Consider the following 23,064-nt stretch of genomic DNA (forward strand, 5'->3'; position numbering starts at 1 on the left):
AGTAGTCTCTGTGTTGACCCCCTGCAGTAGTCTCTGTGTTGACCCCCTGCAGTAGTCTCTGTGTTGACCCCCTTCAGTAGTCTCTGTGTTGACCCCCTGCAGTAGTCTCTGTGTTGACCCCCTGCAGTAGTCTCTCTCTGTGTTGACCCCCTGCAGTAGTCTCTCTCTGTGTTGACCCCCTGCAGTAGTCTCTCTCTGTGTTGACCCCCTGCAGTAGTCTCTGTGTTGACCCCCTGCAGTAGTCTCTCTCTGTGTTGACCCCCTGCAGTAGTCTCTCTCTGTGTTGACCCCCTGCAGTAGTCTCTCTCTGTGTTGACCCCCTGCAGTAGTCTCTGTGCTGACCCCCTGCAGTAGTCTCTGTGTTGACCCCCTGCAGTAGTCTCTGTGTTGACCCCCTGCAGTAGTCTCTGTGCTGACCCCCTGCAGTAGTCTCTCTCTGTGTTGACCCCCTGCAGTAGTCTCTGTACTGACCCCCTGCAGTAGTCTCTCTCTGTGTTGACCCCCTGCAGTAGTCTCTGTACTGACCCCCTGCAGTAGTCTCTCTCTGTGTTGACCCCCTGCAGTAGTCTCTGTACTGACCCCCTGCAGTAGTCTCTCTCTGTGTTTAGTCTCTCTCTGTGTTGACCCCCTGCAGTAGTCTCTCTCTGTGTTGACCCCCTGCAGTAGTCTCTCTGTGTTGACCCCCTGCAGTAGTCTCTGTGTTGACCCCCTGCAGTAGTCTCTCTCTGTGTTGACCCCCTGCAGTAGTCTCTCTCTGTGTTGACCCCCTGCAGTAGTCTCTCTCTGTGTTGACCCCCTTCAGTAGTCTCTCTCTGTGTTGACCCCCTGCAGTAGTCTCTCTCTGTGTTGACCCCCTGCAGTAGTCTCTCTCTGTGTTGACCCCCTGCAGTAGTCTCTGTGTTGACCCCCTGCAGTAGTCTCTGTGTTGACCCCCTGCAGTAGTCTCTGTGTTGACCCCCTGCAGTAGTCTCTGTGTTGACCCCCTGCAGTAGTCTCTGTGCTGACCCCCTGCAGTAGTCTCTCTCTGTGTTGACCCCCTGCAGTAGTCTCTGTGTTGACCCCCTGCAGTAGTCTCTCTCTGTGTTGACCCCCTGAAGTAGTCTCTGTCTGACCCCCTGCAGTAGTCTCTGTGTTGACCCCCTGCAGTAGTCTCTGTGTTCTTCAGTAGTCTCTGTGTTGACCCCCTTCAGTAGTCTCTGTGCTGACCCCCTTCAGTAGTCTCTGTCTGACCCCCTGCAGTAGTCTCTGTGTTGACCCCCTGCAGTAGTCTCTGTGTTGACCCCCTGCAGTAGTCTCTGTGTTGACCCCCTGCAGTAGTCTCTGTGTTGACCCCCTGCAGTAGTCTCTGTGCTGACCCCCTGCAGTAGTCTCTGTGTTGACCCCCTGCAGTAGTCTCTGTGTTGACCCCCTGCAGTAGTCTCTGTGTTGACCCCCTTCAGTAGTCTCTGTGTTGACCCCCTGCAGTAGTCTCTCTCTGTACTGACCCCCTGCAGTAGTCTCTGTGCTGACCCCCTGCAGTAGTCTCTGTGTTGACCCCCTGCAGTAGTCTCTGTGCTGACCCCCTGCAGTAGTCTCTGTGCTGACCCCCTGCAGTAGTCTCTGTGTTGACCCCCTGCAGTAGTCTCTGTGTTGACCCCCTGCAGTAGTCTCTCTCTGTGTTGACCCCCTGCAGTAGTCTCTGTCTGACCCCCTGCAGTAGTCTCTGTGTTGACCCCCTGCAGTAGTCTCTGTGTTGACCCCCTGCAGTAGTCTCTCTCTGTGTTGACCCCCTGCAGTAGTCTCTGTGATGACCCCCTGCAGTAGTCTCTGTGTTGACCCCCTGCAGTAGTCTCTGTGCTGACCCCCTGCAGTAGTCTCTGTGCTGACCCCCTGCAGTAGTCTCTGTGTTGACCCCCTGCAGTAGTCTCTGTGTTGACCCCCTGCAGTAGTCTCTCTCTGTGTTGACCCCCTGCAGTAGTCTCTGTGCTCAGTAGTCTCTGTGCTGACCCCCTGCAGTAGTCTCTGTGTTGACCCCCTGCAGTAGTCTCTGTGCTGACCCCCTGCAGTAGTCTCTGTGCTGACCCCCTGCAGTAGTCTCTGTGCTGACCCCCTGCAGTAGTCTCTGTGCTGACCCCCTGCAGTAGTCTCTCTCTGTGTTGACCCCCTGCAGTAGTCTCTGTGTTGACCCCCTGCAGTAGTCTCTGTGCTGACCCCCTGCAGTAGTCTCTGTGCTGACCCCCTGGCGTGAATATTAAAGGCAACCAACTTGCGTTCAGCTTTTCTCTGATTGGCCACGACCCCACGCCGCTAGCCCGCCACCTTTTGCCGCGAGCGTGGCAGGAACCTTCAAGTTCCCTGGTGCAAAATAAATCTGGTAGTTCGTTTATGACGTTAATTAATAATAAACACTGTTAGGACTCTTAATAATAAACACTGTTAGGACTATCTGACTCTTAATAATAAACACTGTTAGGACTATCTGACTCTTAATAATAAACACTGTTAGGACTATCTGACTCTTAGGTTAACTGGAGCTGCGTATTACGTGCTCTCATATTTGCGAATACAACAGCGTTCACCCTGATGTAAACAAAACTGTCATAGTATTGTTAACTGACTACAAGAGGATTATACGTTACGACATGTTTACGACAGTTACAGTAAGGGGGAGTGGCGCGAGAGGCAGGGATTGTTGGAATTGAGGAACCACCTGAGGTAGTAATAAAGCGTCTTGTTTACCAACCAACTGTTCCGTTGTCCGTTAATATCCAAGATATTACAAAACAAGTCATTGCGACGGCCAACGGAAGACGGCCGCTGCCGCAGGCGGCGCAACTCTCTGCCGCGCGGTCACGTGGCCAATCAGAGAAACGCTGAACGGAAGGCTGAACACAAGTTGGTTGCCTTTAATATTCACGCGACCCCCTGCAGTAGTCTCTGTGGCAGCATTCGAAGCCGTTGTTGTTGCCCTCTGGTGTTAAAAAGGTGAACCACAACTACACAAAAAACTATATGAAAATCAATGGAGAATGCTGGAATAATAATCATAATTGTAACTGAGGGGTACAATTCCCTGACTGTATTGAATAAGTATGGTATCATTAAACCACTACTGCGTTATGTACATTACTACTGGCCATACAGTACACAGGTATATGTGATGAACACCCCCACAATAACACGGCTTAACAAGAAAGTACTGTTTATAATAATATTTATTAGAAGAGCAACGGTAGGTAATTAATACCACCTGTAGCATAAGAATTATGTAAGGCACACTCGTAGGTCAGCTGGAGATACTAAGGGGGTTCCCTCCGGTTGTAAGCCAGCAGGGGGGAGGAATGTTCGAATGCAAAGTCTGGATCAACGGGGAATCAATAAGCTCCAGCTACGGGAGGCGGTACATTACTCCCTTGATCGGCAGACGAAAGCAGCAGCTATAATCCAAGTATGCGCGACAGCATAGGTGAAAGCCAGCCAGCCTCTCCTAGAGACGGGCTCGAGTGATGCTCCTCACGGGTAAATCCCACACAGCAGCGGGGTAGACGGTTCTCTGCTCCAGCAGCCACAGTACCAAAGCAATAATCCAGCCGGAAAAGGCTCTGCATTCACCGGTGTAGATTCTCCGGTGCACGGTACTTCACATTTAACTAGGTCGAACTTGACGTTATTTCACTAAGCTCTGACACTTTTACTATCCTATTCGCACACGGTTATAAGTGCTCTATTTAGATGCAAGGTTGCTCACTTCACTTGGTCGTTGACTCGTGATGAAGGCTTTACTTGTTGGGTTAACTTGTTTGAGGGTAACTAAGACTAAGATTAAGACTACTGCTGTATCCACCTGCGACGTATTTATACGTAAGATGAATAATCTAGTGCCAACCTCATTTCTGTCTCGTATTCCTGCGCAAACCTGGGCATGTTGAGACAAGCCTTGGCGGTGGCTTTGAACTCAGCATTGGGGGTATGGCCGTGGCGCCTAGGGGGTCGCTGTCCAATAGGAGAACGAATATTATGGTCTGGCCTGTACCTAGGTAAAGGGATATTCCGTGTATATGTACAAAGAATATACAAGGGATATCAGACGATATACAAATATTATACAATATATCTCAAGTAATAAATATATATATTCGGTTTAATCTGACCCTTTGTAACAATAATGTATGTAATAATCACAGTGTGGTAGTGTGTGCAAAAGGCAGTAGTATCAATATTAAAATAGCTCTAGACTTTACCATGACAGAGACTACATTGGTGTAGTGTGTGCAACTCAGTATCAGAAACAGTGATACAATAGCACTTGATTACAACAGTCACAGGCAGGCAGCTGTTAGTTCCATTTGTTCATGAGTCTGGTTGTCGATCTCTTGCCTGTCGGCCGTCTCGTCGTTGGTGGTGATTAGAGACCCGTCACTGTTGTGTCGTCTGAAAACCTAATCACCAAGTTGGAGCTGTGTGTGGCCACACAACCGTGTATTGCCTCATTGGTGGATCTGTTTTGACGGTACGTTTAGTTCCAAAGTGAATAATACTAATTAGAAAGCAGTGGCAAAATCCGTGCTGGTCTAAGCCTGACTTCACCTGCTGAAAACCTTTTTTTTGTTACAGTGACAATGCTGATTGTCTTTCCTGTTTCCTTATTCACCTGTCTGTACCTGTCTGTACCTGTCTGTACCTATCTGTACCTATCTGTACCTGTCTGTACCTATCTGTACCTATCTGTACCTATCTGTACCTGTCTGTACCTATCTGTACCTATCTGTACCTGTCTGTACCTATCTGTACCTGTCTGTACCTATCTGTACCTATCTGTACCTGTCTGTACCTGTCTGTACCTATCTGTACCTATCTGTACCTGTCTGTACCTGTCTGTACCTATCTGTACCTATCTGTACCTATCTGTACCTATCTGTACCTGTCTGTACCTGTCTGTACCTGTCTGTACCTGTCTGTACCTATCTGTACCTATCTGTACCTGTCTGTACCTATCTGTACCTGTCTGTACCTATCTGTACCTGTCTGTACCTATCTGTACCTGTCTGTACCTATCTGTACCTATCTGTACCTGTCTGTACCTATCTGTACCTGTCTGTACCTGTCTGTACCGGTCTGTACCTGTCTGTACCTATCTGTACCTGTCTGTACCTATCTGTACCTATCTGTACCTGTCTGTACCTATCTGTACCTGTCTGTACCTGTCTGTACCTGTCTGTACCTATCTGTACCTATCTGTACCTGTCTGTACCTATCTGTACCTATCTGTACCTATCTGTACCTATCTGTACCTGTCTGTACCTGTCTGTACCTATCTGTACCTATCTGTACCTATCTGTACCTGTCTGTACCTGTCTGTACCTGTCTGTACCTATCTGTACCTGTCTGTACCTGTCTGTACCTATCTGTACCTGTCTGTACCTGTCTGTACCCGTCTGTACCCATCTGTACCCATCTGTACCCATCTGTACCCATCTGTACCCGTCTGTACCCGTCTGTACCCGTCTGTACCCGTCTGTACCCGTCTGTACCCATCTGTACCTATCTGTACCTGTCTGTACCTATCTGTACCTGTCTGTACCTGTCTGTACCTGTCTGTACCCGTCTGTACCCGTCTGTACCGGTCTGTACCCGTCTGTACCCGTCTGTACCCGTCTGTACCTGTCTGTACCTATCTGTACCTATCTGTACCTGTCTGTACCTGTCTGTACCTATCTGTACCTGTCTGTACCTATCTGTACCTGTCTGTACCTGTCTGTACCTGTCTGTACCTATCTGTACCTATCTGTACCTGTCTGTACCTATCTGTACCTGTCTGTACCTGTCTGTACCATAAAACCCTACAGAACACAGTGCAGGTAGAGAGAGAGAGAGACCTACAGAACATAGTGCAGGTAGAGAGAGAGAGAGAGAGAGAGAGAGAGAGAGAGACCTACAGAACACAGTGCAGGTAGAGAGAGAGAGAGACCTACAGAACACAGTGCAGGTAGAGAGAGAGAGAGACCTACAGAACACAGTGCAGGTAGAGAGAGAGAGACCTACAGAACACAGTGCAGGTAGAGAGAGAGATACCTACAGAACACAGTGCAGGTAGAGAGAGAGAGACCTACAGAACAAAGTGCAGGTAGAGAGAGAGATACCTACAGAACACAGTGCAGGTAGAGAGAGAGAGAGAGACCTACAGAGCACAGTGCAGGTAGAGAGAGAGAGACCTACAGAACACAGTGCAGGTAGAGAGAGAGAGACCTACAGAACACAGTGCAGGTAGAGAGAGAGACCTACAGAACACAGTGCAGGTAGAGAGAGAGAGAGAGAGACCTACAGAACACAGTGCAGGTAGAGAGAGAGAGACCTACAGAACACAGTGCAGGTAGAGAGAGAGAGAGAGAGAGAGAGAGACCTACAGAACACAGTGCAGGTAGAGAGAGAGAGACCTACAGAACACAGTGCAGGTAGAGAGAGAGAGAGACCTACAGAACACAGTGCAGGTAGAGAGAGAGAGACCTACAGAACACAGTGCAGGTAGAGAGAGAGAGAGACCTACAGAACACAGTGCAGGTAGAGAGAGAGAGACCTACAGAACACAGTGCATGTAGAGAGAGAGATAGACCTACAGAACACAGTGCAGGTAGAGAGAGAGAGAGAGAGAGAGAGAGACCTACAGAACACAGTGCAGGTAGAGAGAGAGAGAGAGAGAGAGAGAGAGAGAGAGACCTACAGAACACAGTGCAGGTAGAGAGAGAGAGACCTACAGAACACAGTGCAGGTAGAGAGAGAGAGACCTACAGAACACAGTGCAGGTAGAGAGAGAGAGACTTACAGAACACAGTGCAGGTAGAGAGAGAGAGACCTACAGAACACAGTGCAGGTAGAGAGAGAGAGAGAGAGAGAGAGACCTACAGAACACAGTGCAGGTAGAGAGAGAGAGACCTACAGAACACAGTGCAGGTAGAGAGAGAGAGAGACCTACAGAACACAGTGCAGGTAGAGAGAGAGAGACCTACAGAACACAGTGCAGGTAGAGAGAGAGAGAGAGAGAGACCTACAGAACACAGTGCAGGTAGAGAGAGAGAGAGAGACCTACAGAACACAGTGCAGGCAGAGAGAGAGACCTACAGAACACAGTGCAGGTAGAGAGAGAGAGAGAGACCTACAGAACACAGTGCAGGTAGAGAGAGAGACCTACAGAACACAGTGCAGGTAGAGAGAGAGAGAGACCTACAGAACACAGTGCAGGTAGCGAGAGAGAGACCTACAGAACACAGTGCAGGTAGAGAGAGAGAGAGAGAGACCTACAGAACACAGTGCAGGTAGAGAGAGAGAGACCTACAGAACACAGTGCAGGTAGAGAGAGAGAGAGAGACCTACAGAACACAGTGCAGGTAGCGAGAGAGAGACCTACAGAACACAGTGCAGGTAGCGAGAGAGAGACCTACAGAACACAGTGCAGGTAGAGAGAGAGAGAGACCTACAGAACATATATATACAGACTGATTTAGAGTTATTTAGGACTTATTTCATGCAGTAGAGTTCAGCAGATCAAAGGAAGAGATCATCTTTTGTGCGTGTGTGTGTGCGCGTGCGTGCGTGCGTGCGTGCGTGCGCGTGCGTGCGTGCGTGCGTGCGTGTGTGTGTGTGTGTGTGTGTGTGGGTACCCGCTCACCGTAACCAGAATCCAGCAGCTCCCAGTAGAACACACACCACCAACCCCATGAAGAATAATGTTGTAGTTTCCATACCTACACACACAAGTAATAATGTGTTAGGGTTAGGGGAGGTAAGGTATAGCGTAAAAAAAGATTACTACTTTAAAAGGCAACACAAAAACAGAACCCCCCTTCAGCCGCCGTCATGGTACAAACCTCCTGTGCAGGCATGATGTGGACTGAACCAACAGAAGCTGGCAGAGGGGGGTTTCCCTCCCGGGAACATGAACGAGCGTCCCAGCGACCTCAGGCTTCCCTGGGTGTCATGGGCGTGTGTTGGAGCCAGAGTGTGTGTCGGTACGAATCTGTCTGAATCGCAGTCCAGCACCACGTAGCGCGTCTGCATGCCCCGCCCCTGCGGACCTCCAGACACCATCTGTTTAACAACGTAAAGAATAAAGCATTTATTATTATTACACACCATCTGTTTAACAACGTAAAGAATAAAGCATTTATTATTATTACACACCATCTGTTTAACAACGTAAAGAATAAAGCATTTATTATTATTACACACCATCTGTTTAACAACGTAAAGAATAAAGCATTTATTATTATTACACACCATCTGTTTAACAACGTAAAGAATAAAGTATTTATTATTATTACACACCATCTGTTTGACAACGTAAAGAATAAAGCATTTATTATTATTACACACCATCTGTTTAACAACGTAAAGAATAAAGCATTTATTATTATTACACACCATCTGTTTAACAACGTAAAGAATAAAGTATTTATCATTATTACACACCATCTGTTTAACAACGTAAAGAATAAAGCATTTATTATTATTACACACCATCTGTTTGACAACGTAAAGAATAAAGCATTTATTATTATTACACACCATCTGTTTAACAACGTAAAGAATAAAGTATTTATTATTATTACACACCATCTGTTTGACAACGTAAAGAATAAAGCATTTATTATTATTACACACCATCTGTTTAACAACGTAAAGAATAAAGCATTTATTATTATTACACACCATCTGTTTAACAACGTAAAGAATAAAGCATTTATTATTATTACACACCATCTGTTTAACAACGTAAAGAATAAAGCATTTATTATTATTACACACCATCTGTTTAACAACGTAAAGAATAAAGCATTTATTATTATTACACACCATCTGTTTAACAACATAAAGAATAAAGTATTTATCATTATACACGCCGTAAAGAATAAAGTATTTATTATTATACACACCGTAAAGAATAAAGTATTTATTATTATACACACCGTAAAGAATAAAGTATTTATTATTATACACACCGTAAAGAATAAAGTATTTATTATAATACACACCGTAAAGAATAAAGTATTTATTATTATACACACCGTAAAGAATAAAGTATTTATTATACACACCGTAAAGAATAAAGTATTTATTATTATACATACCCTCTGTTTAACACCGTAAAGAATAAAGTATTTATTATTATACACACCGTAAAGAATAAAGTATTTATCATTATACACACCGTAAAGAATAAAGTATTTATTATTATACACACCGTAAAGAATAAAGTATTTATCATTATACACACCGTAAAGAATAAAGTATTTATTATACACACCGTAAAGAATAAAGTATTTATTATTATACACACCGTAAAGAATAAAGTATTTATTATTATACACACCGTAAAGAATAAAGTATTTATTATTATACACACCGTAAAGAATAAAGTATTTATCATTATACACACCGTAAAGAATAAAGTATTTATTATTATACACACCGTAAAGAATAAAGTATTTATCATTATACACACCGTAAAGAATAAAGTATTTATTATACACACCGTAAAGAATAAAGTATTTATTATTATACACACCGTAAAGAATAAAGTATTTATTATTATACACACCGTAAAGAATTAAGTATTTATCATTATACACACCGTAAAGAATAAAGTATTTATTATTATACACACCGTAAAGAATAAAGTATTTATTATTATACACACCGTAAAGAATAAAGTATTTATCATTATACACACCGTAAAGAATAAAGTATTTATTATTATACACACCGTAAAGAATAAAGTATTTATTATTATACACACCGTAAAGAATAAAGTATTTATTATTATACACACCGTAAAGAATAAAGTATTAATTATACACACCCTCTGTTTAAGATGAACAAAGTAAAGTATTTATTATTATACACACCCTCTGTTAAGCTGTAGGGTCCCCTTATATATTAGATCCCCACGTGGGGTATCATTGGAAAGCCACACTCATTGGCTACAACCCTTTGGATGTTAAGTGATTGATTGTGTTCCTTTTTCAACTGTAGCCAAGAGTAAAGACCTTAACCCTATCAAAACAGCAGTCAAAGTGTATATTTAAATTTTTACTGATGTTTTTAAGATTTCCCGAAAATAAGAATTTATCGAAAAAATGCAAATTATATCTGTAACTGAGGGGTACAATTCCCTGACTGTATTGAATAAGTATGGTATCATTAAACCACTACTGAGTTATGTACATTACTACTGGCCATACAGTACACATGTATATGAGATGAACACCTCCACAATAACACGGCTTCACAACAAATACTGTTTAGAAGAATATTTATTAGCAGCACAAAGATTATCTTACATTACTTTACTTATCAAGATTGAGAGTTGCGCTTGTAAGGCGAAGAATGTGCATGAATAGGTCAAGAGCGTAAGTCCATGAGCATATTACGCAGGAGATAATTAATACCACCTGTATCATAAGAATTATATATGGTACACTAGTAGGGCAGCTGGAGATACTAATAGGGTCCCTCCGGTTGTAGGCCAGCAGGGGAGAGGATTTGTCGGTAGCGAAAGTCTGGGTCAACGAGGAATAAGGAGACTCCAGGTACAGGAGACAGTGCAATAATCCCTTGATCCGTAGACGAACAACAGCTATTCTCCGGTATGCAGTGCCGCATGGAGGAAAGCTAGCCAGCCTCAGGGGTCCTAGAGGCGGGCTCGACGGTGCTCCTCACAGGGTAAATCCCACACAGTTGTGGGTGTAGACGATTCTCCGCTCCATCAGCTACAGGACCAAAGCAAATATAATCCCGCCGGTGTAGGTTATCCAGTGTACATATCCACACGGTTCTCGTCTAGGGCTCCTCGGATGACGGCACAAGGTTAGGCCGCCCAGCCTGGATAAGCACACTAGCTCGGTACGATGAAGCGTTGGTAATGCTGGTCACTGTAGAATGGTAGCCGCACGATACACTATACATAATAGACTATTACTTAATAATAGAATAGGTCGAACTCGACGATACAGCGTTAAACTCTGACACTTCAGCTATCAATTCGCACGCGGTCTCAAGGCTCTATTTCGGGGCAAAACGGGCCCACTTCACAGCACGTTGTATCGTGGTGTGAGGCTTCAACTTGTTACTAAGATTACTGCTGTTTTCACCTGCGCCGTATTTATACGTAAGGTGAACAATCTAGTACCAGCCTTATTTCTGTCTCATATTCTTGCGCAGAACCGGGCATGTCCAGGCATGTCTTGGCGGTGACTTTGAACTAGACCTTGGGGGTATGGCAGTAGTTAGCTGCAGTAATGTCAGTAGTGGACGGAACCTCTGGGTGGTGCCACAGGAATGTCTTTAACTGCGCACTCTCAAGGGTGGGGCAGTCGTCTATGTTGGGATCTGTGGGGACTAGTGTGTGTGTCAACCCACAGAACATAGATTTCTTCTTCTCTGCCTCCTCTTCACTCGCCTCCCGTGGGGTGGGTGTAGGCCACTCTTCTTCCGGGAGCTTGAGGAACTCAGGGCCGTCACTATAGAGATTGTGACGGGTGAGGTCATCCAGGGACATTCCCCGTGTGATGACGTCAGCTGGGTTCTGTTTTGTGTCCACATACCTCCAGCATGCTGCTTCTGTTAACTCTTGGATCTCTGTGATTCTGACTCCCACGAAGACCTTGTATCTACACGAATCGGACTGGATCCATGTGAGTACGGTCATAGAGTCTGACCACAGGATTGTTCTTTGCACCGGGATGGTGAGTTCACGTTGGATTAACGTGGCGAGTTGCGCTCCTGCTAGGGCTGCGCAGAGCTCTAGACGCGGGATAGATTGTTGCTTGCGGGGGGCTATTCTTGAGCGAGCCAGGATGAAGGCAGTATGTATTTCTCCTCCCTCCTCTCGGGCCCGCAAGTAGGCCACCGAACCGTAGGCTACTTCGGAGGCGTCGCTGAAGACGTGCAGGTCCATCTGACACGTCTCCGGCCTCACTGTGGGTGGGAAGTAGCTGCGGCGTATGTTGACACCTGGGAGCGAGCTGAGTTCTGTCTCCCACTCTCTCCATGTAGAGGCAAGGTGTTCGGGTATGGGATCGTCCCAGCCCTGGTCCTTGTCCCATAGCGCTCGTACAATCATCTTTGCCCTGGTGGTGTAAGGTAGAATACATCCCAACGGGTCGTATTGTCTGGCGAGTGTTCTGTATACACTCCGTCTTGTGGTCGGTAGTGAAGTCGACCTTCCCTGCTCCTTGGTCAGGGGTGTGTGTCTATAATGGAGCGAGTCTGTTTTGAAGCGCCAGACTAGTCCTAATGTCATTTCTTGGGCTTCTCCTGGGATGGTCGCCATCCAGGTCTCGCTGCTTGCTGCCTTGTCCTCTGGGGAGAGGCTGCGCAATACTTGAGGGTCGCTACTGGCCCACTGCCGGAGATCAAAGCCGCCTTTGATCAGGGAGGCGCGGAGCTTGAGTAGGAGGGCCTCGGCTTCTTCTGGCGTCGAGACGCTTTGCAGACAGTTGTCCACGTAGAAACTATTTCCTACACTTTGTCGGACCTCTTCATCAGCTGCTGGGTCCTCTGCGACGTGTTTTTGCAGTGCGAACGTAGCACAGCATGGGCTGCATGTGGTTCCGAAAGGGAGGACTTCCCATTGATAGATGGATGGTTGCTCATCCCCGATCCTCTCTCTCCATAAGAACCGCAGCAGGGGCTTGTCCTCTTCCACTAGTCGCACCTGCAGGAACATCCCTTTGATGTCGCCGCTGATGGCCACCTTGTTCTGGCGGAAACGTAGCAACACGCCTAGTAGAGAGGGGCCGAGTGTTGGGCCGGGCAAGAGCTCTTTATTCAGATTTTGTGATCCGATCTGGTAGCTGCAGTTAAACACAATACGATCCTTGCCGTTGTGGTGGACTTTGTGGTGCGGCACGTACCATGATTCGGTCGTCTGATCGGCCTCTTTAATGTCAATTCTCTTTATGTGTCCCGCTGTGATTAGCTTGTCAATCTCAGCGCGGTACACAGTAGCTTGAGCGGGGTCTCTGGCTAGGCGCCGCTCTGTGTTCGATAGATACCGCTCCGTCGCTTCTTTTGGGGCGTGGAAGGTAGGCATACCCTCTCGCCTCAGGAGTGGAGTTGCGTATCTCATCACTCCGTTGACTTTGACTCTCTTTGTCCCCTGCTCGAGGAGGGCTATGGCGTAAATGTCTTCCTTGGAACGAATGTGTTTCTTTTCGTTCTTAAAGGGCATTGTCTCTAGTGTCCATAGCCTCTCGACGTGCTGTAGGAGGGTGGTGTCTTCTTCTGTCACTCTGGAGTGGAGGCAGCGAGTGGCTGCTGTTCGGTTGGGAGACCTGGAGAGGGGGCCTTGTAGTGTCCATCCTAGGCGGGTCTCGACTGCTGCTGGACAGCCTCTGGGCCCAGTGTGGGCCCGGTCCATCGGGACGATGAGGTGTGCATGGTCGGATCCTATCAGCAGGGTCGGGGTGGCACCGTCTATGAGCGGTATAGGTAGTTGACGCAGGTGCACGTATTTATCCATCAGCTTGGCGATGGGGTAGGTGTACTGCGACAGGCCTATGTCTTGGCTGGTGAAAGCGTTAGTGATCCTATACCGTCTCTCTGGCTGCCCGCTTGCTGCTATAGTGAAGGAGACGTTCTCACCCTTGATCGTCTTCAGGTCTCTTCTTATAGTCCGAATCGTCATCGTTTCTTCGCTCCCCCGCAGCCCCAGCTGGGCCGCAGCGGACGCGAGGAGAAGGGTCTTCTCTGACCCGTCGTCAAGGACGGCGTAGGTGTCCATGACCTTGTCCTCGTAACTCAATGTTACGCGGACCACCTTCAAGAGCACCCGGGCGCCCCCGCTGCTGGCGGGGTCAATGTACATAACACTTGCCTTTGTGCTGCTTGAGGGTGCGGGCTTTCTTCTGTTACTGTCATGTAAAACGTCCAAGTGGGCTCCGTCACACCGACTACACCTCTTCTTTAAGCGGCACTCGGCTGCCATGTGACTGCGCGCACAGCGGTAACAGCGGCGGTTGGACTTTATCCATTGACTCACCTCGTCGGCGGTCATCTTCTTGAACGTGTCACAGTGTGACAGCCAGTGTTCCTTTTCGCAGTACTGGCATACAATCTTCCACTTCTCTTTCATCGAGGGGGTACTGTGGTTCTTGTTGCGCGGTACTGATTCGGCTTGGTGCATGACGGTCACCAGCCTGCGGCCATCGTTTGGTCTCCTCTGTCCCTCTCTGGAGCTTGGTACGCTCCGCACGAACGTATCCAATCGTAGGCTGCTGACTTCTCTCGCCAGGAAGTCGTCTAGGTCTAGGAGGGATGGCTCGGGACCGTTAGGATCACGGTGGTCCTTTTGCTGCCTGAAGCGCTCTTGTCGGGCGGGCGGAAGCTTCTCTAATATTCTCTCAACATTAGAGTTCGCGTACAGTTTGTGCATACATCGGATTGTCCATCTCTTCCATGTAAATAAACAGACATAACAAAACTAAAAAAAAAAACAGACAGGAAAATAAAATAACAGTGTGACTTAACTCAAAGCAAGCCTTTCTTTGCACAGCTGCTGCATGAGCATCTTCGCAGGGAGGATTGCTGGGGCAAGGAAACCCAGTGGGTCGTAGATAGAACTGGTTACTGAAACGATTTCTCGTCTTGTGATGGGTCTGTCTTTAAGATTGATCCTGAACTTGAATGAGTCAGACTCGATGCACCACAACACTCCTAAAACCCTTTCCACAGGGAGAGCATCGTTGGTCAGATCCAGGTCTCTCAGTTCGTTTGCTCTTTTGTTGTCTGGGACAGACGCAAGCAGCCTGCGACTGTTACTTGTCCATTTGGTCAGGTGAAAACCTCCGTCGGAGCACAATGCGGTGAGGTCTGCTCGTAGGGCGATGGCTTGAGTTTAGTTGGAGACCAACTTTAGACAGTCGTCTACATAAAAGTTCTTGAGAACTGCTACAGCCTCAGGTGGAGACTTGCTCCTATTCTCTTGTGCTGTCCCCTGTAGAGCAAATGTGGCGCAGCTGGGTGAGGAGGTCACACCGAAGAGGTGCACAACCATCTTGTACTCAGCGATGTCCTGGGTGATGTCTCCCTCGGGCCACCACAGGAAGCGCAGGAGATCGGTGTCTTCATCAGGCACGCGCACTTGGTAGTACATCTTTTCGATGTCAGCCATCATGGCGACTGGCTCCTGTCTGAAGCGAGTCAACACTCCGACCAGGGTGTTCGTTAGGTCTGGTCCTTGTAGAAGCTCACTGTTCAATGAGACTCCTTGGTAGCTGGCGGCGCAGTCAAACACCACACAAATCTTTTTCTTCTGTGGGTGGAAGACTCCATGATGGGGAAGGTACCATACTTTTCCATCCTGACGACTTAACAGTCTTGTTGGTACTTTCACTGCATATCCTGCGTTAAACATGTCACACATGAAGCTGGTGTACTCTGCATGGAACTCAGGATTCCTCTTCAGCTTGGTCTTGAGGTTTAGTGCTCGCTGCATAGCAGCACTTCGATTGTTTGACATTTGGACACTCGCTCTCTTCAGCGGAAGATTAATGTAGTAATGTCCATCCACATAGCATGCAGAGCCTGACACAAAGTCCATGAAACGATGGTCCTCTTGTGACATCTCTAACTTGTCATCACAGTTTCGTTCGGGAAAGTCATGGTTATATTGCTGGAGAAGAAGCCGTTCTATACCCTCAGTCTCGACAGCAATTCTGTTCACTGCAGCACTTGATTGTTTACCGTCACGTGCTGTAGTGTCCGTTGGCTCTTCCAGTGGACCGTTCAGAATCCACCCAAGAGCAGTCTTGACCGCACATGGTCCGTTTGCTTGGCTGTGGATCACTTTCCACGGCTCTAGCAGCTTGTGTTATCTTGTTCCGATGAGAAGCTCCACTTCGGCGTTGATGCGTGGCAACCTGACTTCGTTGAGGTACGGCCATTTGTCAACATCCTTTTGTTGTGGAACGTTCTTCACGGAGACGGGGATGTTCCTCTGTGTGAACACTTTGGACAGTTCAATGAAGTTATTCTCCTCTAACCCACTAACTTCCAAGTCAGTGAGGATGTAACTCTCCACTCGCTTCTTTGCATTGATGGTGCTTAGCAGTAGCTCCGTCTTTCTGCCTTGCATGTTCAATCGCTCTGCCAGTGTCTCTGTACAAAACGTTGCAGAGCTGCCTGGGTCCATGAATGCATAAACCTCCACAGCTTTGTTGCTTTTCTTGTTCTTTACTCTGACTGGCACTATGGCGAGCACGCAGTTGTCTCCGGCCCCAGTGCAGGCACTTAACACTTTGTTTTCTTCTGTACTGGCTGCGTTTCCTTGGGAGGCGGGTTCATCTTCTTTTGAGGCAACTTCTGTTGTCTTCTCCTTTGCACCTTTGTCTTGCTTTGCAAAGTGTAGCATGCTCGGATGCTTCATGGAACAGTGTTCACATGTCATTTTCTTTTTACACTCCTTGCTAAGGTGGCCTTTCACCAGGCAGCCGAAACAGAAGCCGTTCCTCTTCAGAAACTCCACTCTTTCCTTATGTGGTTTTTCTCTCAGTTTGCGACATTCTTCCAGGGTGTGACATTTCTCACAGAACACACATGGCTTTGTAAAGGCACGGTTGAAGGATGTAGCATCTTTTGACTTTGATGATTCACCTTTTTCATCATCCACTTGTTCAGCACTGGTAGCGAAGCTGCTTCCCCTTTTAGCTTCTCTTTGATCTTTCTTTCCGTGCTGAGGTTTCTTTGTATCTTTCTTGTCAGCTGTTGCAGAGTCGAGATCTCCAAAGAGAGGGTCAGATGTGATCTTTGCTTGGCGATCTACGAAGCTCACCAGATCTGTAAACTTGGCTCGCCTCCGATGGCGTTCTTGAAGGTCATATGCATGAACTCTCCATCTCTCTCTCATCTTGAATGGCAGCTTAGCAACAACCGCCCTCATGGTCGTCGGATTGTCCATCTCTTCCATGTAATCGACATCTTCCATAGCGTTGCGACAGCTCACAAGAAACACTGAAAAGGCGCTGAGGGCTTTCCCATCTTCTGACTTTATCAACGGCCACTTGCAAGCCTTGTTGATCAAAGCGTCGGCGATCTTCAGCAGGTCTCCGTAACGTTCGTGAAGCAGCCTCACTGCCTCTGCATATCCACGCGCTGCAGTCATATGGTGGCAGCTCTTCACGAGGTCCTGTGGTTCCCCTCTGGTGTACTGCTCTAATGTTTGTTTGTCAGCGCTGCTGTCGGCTCATGCATCAATAGCATGATTGAAAGCTCTCATAAAGGATCTGAACTCTAATGGTTCTCCACTGAACACTGGCATGTCTCTTTGTGGCAAACGAGAGAGCTCCTGGTTCTTTGCGAGCATTTCAGCGAGGTCTGTCTGTCGCTGCATGAGCCGATATATTTCTCTAGCACTGTCCATTTGTTGCGGACTGTCATCGTGTAGTTGATCACATTGTTCCGTATCAGGTCTCAGCTGAGTATGTTTTTGCTTGGAAGTACTTTTCACTGGAAACATGGACATTTCTTTCTTTTGTGGCTTGGTTGGGCGCCACTCGTGCAGCCATACCCAGCTCCAGACTCAGATCTTACCTGGCGCAGCGTAGTCGACACGCGTTTGTTCCTGCTCACGTTGCTCCGCTGTTCCTCACATTCCTGATACACTTTGATCTTTGCATTGGATACTGCTAGAGCTGTATTGATCTCTAACTGTTCCCGTTCAGCTTTAAGCTTTGCTTCTTTTCTGTCTAATGCCTGTATTTCTGTCAGGGCTGTCCTCTGTGCCATGAGGGCAGCTCTGGTGGCTTCTTCTTTAATGCACGCCGAACTTGTAGTAGAAGAAGCACCTGTGGCTGCATTAGACACACTGTCCTTACTTGTCACCTCATTGTTACATGTTGCAGCCTGAATCCACTCTTCTATTTTTGTGATAAATTGTTCACAATTATCTGCTTTAGGCTGAAACCACATTTCTTGATCAGCATTCTTTTCTTATTCACTGAGATATAACACCACCAAGTAATTAAGGTTAATAAATTCTTGATAGAATGTGTCATACATTCTTATTTCCCTTCGCACAGTAGTTATATCAGGCACACATTCCTCTTCATTTGCCAGAAGACGTTCTATTTCGTTTGATTTTGCAGTCAATTGTCCTAGCTTGCATCTCCTGGCTTTTATAAGCCCAGTCAACTTTTCCTCTAATCCCTTGGGTGTTAGCTCCCTCTTGGGACATTCTGTGTAACTGCACTCTCAATGTCAGGCTCCGTGGCTTTGGCTGCAGTATCACTGTCGGCCATCTTTGTTGTTTGATGAGGAGATACACAACTTGAGAACGGTAATAATTTAACTCTTTGAATTATATTCTTCTTCAGGTGTCACTTGAGACACTTTTTTTTTTTTTTTTTTATAATTTTATTTTCATTTTCAACCAGCATGGATACATACATGATATGGTCAGTGTCAAAATAGAGAATCATCCATTTTGGTTATCCCCCCCCCCCCCCACCCCCACTCCCTCCCACCAGTTCCCTCCCACCAGCCCATCCCCGCACCAGTTCCCTCCCACCAGCCCACCCCCCCCCCCCACTCCCAGATTCAACTCAGACTCACATTAGGCAAACACTAAACTAACAGAAATAAGTAAAATACAAACATAACAAAATAAAAACAAAAACACATTCACATCTTCAACTTGCTCCGAGGTCCCAACATAACATAGTCTCATAGATTCCACTATGGGAGTGTACCCAACCTTTCATTCTCCATATACGTCAAAAAAGGTTGCCATGTCTTATAGAATCTATCCATAGAGCCTCCTAAGGTGCATCTCATCTTTTCCAAGTGCAGGAACCCCATTACCTCTCTGGGCCATTGGACATGTGTGGGAGAGGCCTCCTGCTTCCACATCATAAGTATTAAACGCCTAGCAATTAGGGTAGAAAAAGCAATGATTTTCGAGTGTTTTATGTGAATGGGTATATCCTCTGGTGTCACTCCAAAGATTGCGATTATAGGGGAAGGGTCAATTTTGGTTCCAAATATTGCAGAAAAAGTATCAAATATAGATGTCCAATAATTATATAAATTTGGACACGTCCAGAATGTATGAACGAGAGAACCCGTCATCGTCTTGCACCTATTGCACAAAGGATCTGTCCCTGGATAAAACTTAGCCAACTTCTCCTCTGAGAAATGTAGACGGTGTAGCACCTTAAACTGTATGAGCCCATGTCTGGCACATATTGAGGAAGAGTGAACATTCCGGAGAATAGATTGCCATTGTTCATCCGAAAATTCTACAGACAGATCATCCTCCCAATGTGATTTGATAATAGTGAGAGAGGGGGAATATAGAGTCGACAATATATCATACAATACTCCAATCGCTCCCCTTCTATATACATTAACATCTAGAAATTCATCTAAGGTTGTTTTTTCAGGCATGTTGGGAAATGTAGGATATCTGTTGCGTACAAAGTCACGAATGTGCATATAGCGGAAGAAATGAGTCCGGGGGATGTCGTGCTTTTGAGTCAGCTGAGTAAATGAGGCAAAAACATTGTCAATATACAGATCTTTAAAACTAGATATACCCTTATTGCTCCAGATCTTAAAAGCAGAGTCCAATAGGGACGGTGGGAACATATGATTGCAAGGGATTGGTGCCCGAGACGACATTGATTGTAGACCAAACCTTTTCCTACATTGTATCCAGATTCTAAGAGAGTGATGCACTATCGGGTTATGTCGGTATGCATCCAATTTTAACAGAAGAGCTGAGCTAATCAAAGCTTGCAATGAGGTTTTTCCGCAGTGGGAGGACTCAATATGCAACCACGCTGGAGTCTCAGTCGACCGATCCCCCATCCAGTAAAGAATATTGCGTGTGTTTGCTGCCCAATAATAAAATTGAAAATTTGGCAAGGCCAGCCCCCCTGACCGTTTCGCCTCTTGTAAAAATGGCTTCCTAATCCTTGGAAGTTTGCCATTCCAAATGAATGCCGAAATCTGTTTATCTAGTGTGTTAAAGAATTGTTTCGGTAAATAAATTGGGACGCACTGAAAGATATATAAAAATTTGGGCAGGACATTCATTTTAACAACGTTAACACGACCAATTAGTGATAAGGGAAGCCTATCCCATCTTTGAAGATCTGATTTAGTACGCTCCAGGAGTGGTGCGAAATTTTTCTCGTATAGATTTTTATGTAAGCGAGTGACCTTGATGCCTAGATAAGTCAGATGATCCGCTACCTTAAATTGAAATGCCTCAAATGAGATCTCCTCAGCTTCACTGTTAACGGCTAACAACTCGCTTTTATGCATGTTCAATTTATATCCAGAGATACAGCCGAAATCTCTGAAAATGGTAAGAGCATGGGGAAGCGATTCCAAAGGGTCAGACACATAAGGTCATCAGCATAGAGGGATAATTTGTGTTCTAGGCCAGCCCTATGGATTCCCCTGATCCTGTCTTCCGCTTCATAGCTAAAGGTTCTATAGAAATTGCAAACAGGAGAGGGGACAATGGGCATCCTTGTCTGGTTCCACGATTCAGTGGGAAATAAGGGGAACATACATTGTTTGTCTTGACACGGGCCATGGGCGAGTTATACAAGAGCCTTACCCACGAAATGTACCTTTCACCTAGCCCGAATTTTCCAAGAGTAAAAAGCAAATAGTCCCACTCCACCCTATCGAACGCCTTTTCGGCATCTAATGACAGAGCAATCTCTGTCATTTGAGACACTTTTGATAAAGATCCAGACACTTTTCTTTATTCAGTTGACATGCACAATGTTCTTATTTGTTTAGTTTTTCTGTTCTTGCCTTTGCTATTAGCGACGTCTTCATCCAGTTTAGCTCAGCAAAGTAACGTTAGTTTCTATTGCTGTCGTCACGAGTCCACATGCTGATCGTTGCTAGCTCCTGCTTTCGTTGTCAACGAGGGGCTTCTTTAACTAACTCTTCCAATAGCCAGTTTATTTTCTTGATAACGATGTCAATAGCAATATTTCCTCTTGGTTAGGCAAGCTTTTTGACTAATGTAATGGCAGGATTTCTTTAGACTTTCGTTTACCATTTCATTTTCAGTGCAGGCAGCAAAAAGGTTTCAGACTCGTGTCCAATGGCTAATAGCAATCTGTATCCACAATTATGATGTACACACTCACGGACTCCAGAATACGTTTTAAATTTTTTATTTTTTTTTAAATCTTTTTCCCCCTCCTTTTTCCTCCGATTTTCTCCCATCCCAATGTTAGTCGTTATGCCAATTCCCAATCCCCTTCCTGGTCGCTGCACACTTACCCCCCACAGTCGGTCTGGGAGAGTGGAGGCTATCACGTCCTTCCTCCGACACACGTCTAGCCAATCAACCGTTTCTTTTCACCCGGCAGCGCGGACTCTCACTGAGAGGGCGTAGCGTGTGGAAGGATCACACTATCCCACTTAGATCCTATCCGCGCTTAGCAGGCGCCCCGACCGAACTGTAGGAGTCGCTGTTTACAATGACCCGGACCCACCCCGCCAGCTTCTCCCACCCTCTAATACTGCCAATTGTATTAGTGTGAACGGCCAGCCAAGCTGGTGACAACCCCGAACAGGCGAATCCAGCGTCTCCGAGGTTGGTGACGAACGCAATCTCCGCTACGAACTAGGATCATGGACTACGGTCAAAAGGTTATGTGCTTCCAAACTGCATGGGGCACTGTCTCACTACTAACTAGGCAATACAAGTTCACGGCATATAAAGACTCTCACACATGCGCAGTAACACATCTAAAGTACATGTAACGTTAATTCTTAGAATAATTTGCAACTAAACTATAAATATGGCTTATAGCATACCACAGCATTACAAATTAAACTACTGCTCGTTTTCTATGCAATAACTAAATATATAAAATACAAATATATTCAAAATATGACTTTTCAAGGTTTGGCTCTTACAGAGTGGTTAAGAGACATGATGGTAAGATGTGGGGAGTGTTGGTTGGAGTGGTTAAGAGACATGCTGGTAAGATGTGGGGAGTGTTGGTTGGAGTGGTTAAGAGACATGCTGGTAAGATCAGTAGAGTGATGGTTGGAGTGGTTAAGAGACATGATGTTAGATCAGTACAGTGTTGGTTGGAGTGGTTAAGAGACATGATGTTAGATCAGTACAGTGTTGGTTGGAGTGGTTAAGAGACATGATGTTAGATCAGTACAGTGTTGGTTAGAGTGGTTAAGAGACATGATGGTAAGATGTGGGGAGTGTTGGTTGGAGTAGTTAAGAGACATGATGTTAGATGTGCGGAGTGTTGGTTGGAGTGGTTAAGAGACATGCTGGTAAGATGTGGGGAGTGTTGGTTGGAGTGGTTAAGAGACATGCTGGTAAGATCAGTAGAGTGATGGTTGGAGTGGTTAAGAGACATGATGGTAAGATCAGTAGAGTGATGGTTGGAGTGGTTAAGTTCAAGTTCAAGTTTCTTTAATAGTTGTCATACAGAAGTACAGAATACTTTTATACAAAATGCTTCTTACTGTTGCGCTCCAGAGACTGTGCAAGACAAGATAAGTATGAAATAAAATAACATAGTAAAACTAGAAGTAAAAAAATGAGGTCACAGTGTTCAGTTTAGACATATGTACAATGTTCGATGCAGAATAGACGTAGTTACCATACAATATACAATACTGTGTGCAGTGTACTAATATACAATACTATATAGTGCAAGGCAGAAATGGAGAAATGGGACGAGGTGCAATTTAGGTACAATTCACAGTAGGTGTACGAGTTGTAGTGCAAATCCTTTATCAATAAATATAAAGTGTAAGTGTGTTTGTGTGATCTAAAGTGTGGAGAGTGGGTGCTGCAGTGTGTTGTTTGTTTGAGTGAGTGTGTGCGTGTGGGTGTGTGTGCTGTGTGCATTTGATGGTTGTTGCATAGTGATTATTGTTCGTTTAGCGATTATTGTTCGTTTAGCAGCCTGATGGCCTGGGGATAGAAGCTTCTTCTGAGTCTTTCTGTGCTCGCCTTAAGACTCCGGTATCGCTTGCCTGACCGCAGCAGTTCAAAGAGGCAGTTGTTCGGGTGGCTCGAGTCCTTAA

General features: G+C 46.0%; 1 protein-coding gene across 1 annotated transcript in view; it reads right to left on the bottom strand.

The window, feature by feature from the left end:
• The window catches only part of LOC311226659 (retinal guanylyl cyclase 2-like), a gene marked incomplete at both ends in the record, with an annotated part of 241,454 nt that overhangs the window by 173,293 nt on the left and 45,097 nt on the right, over nucleotides 1–23,064 (bottom strand). The window contains 2 exons of the mRNA XM_084312075.1: nucleotides 7,643–7,718; nucleotides 7,842–8,061. Of these exons, the coding sequence (XP_084168201.1) occupies nucleotides 7,643–7,718; nucleotides 7,842–8,061 (296 nt within the window). The remainder of the gene's footprint in view (nucleotides 1–7,642; nucleotides 7,719–7,841; nucleotides 8,062–23,064) is intronic.

This window comes from Notolepis coatsorum, assembly GCF_963971535.1.
Source record: "Notolepis coatsorum genome assembly, chromosome: 4".
In the NCBI taxonomy this organism is placed as follows: Eukaryota; Metazoa; Chordata; class Actinopteri; order Aulopiformes; family Paralepididae; genus Notolepis; species Notolepis coatsorum.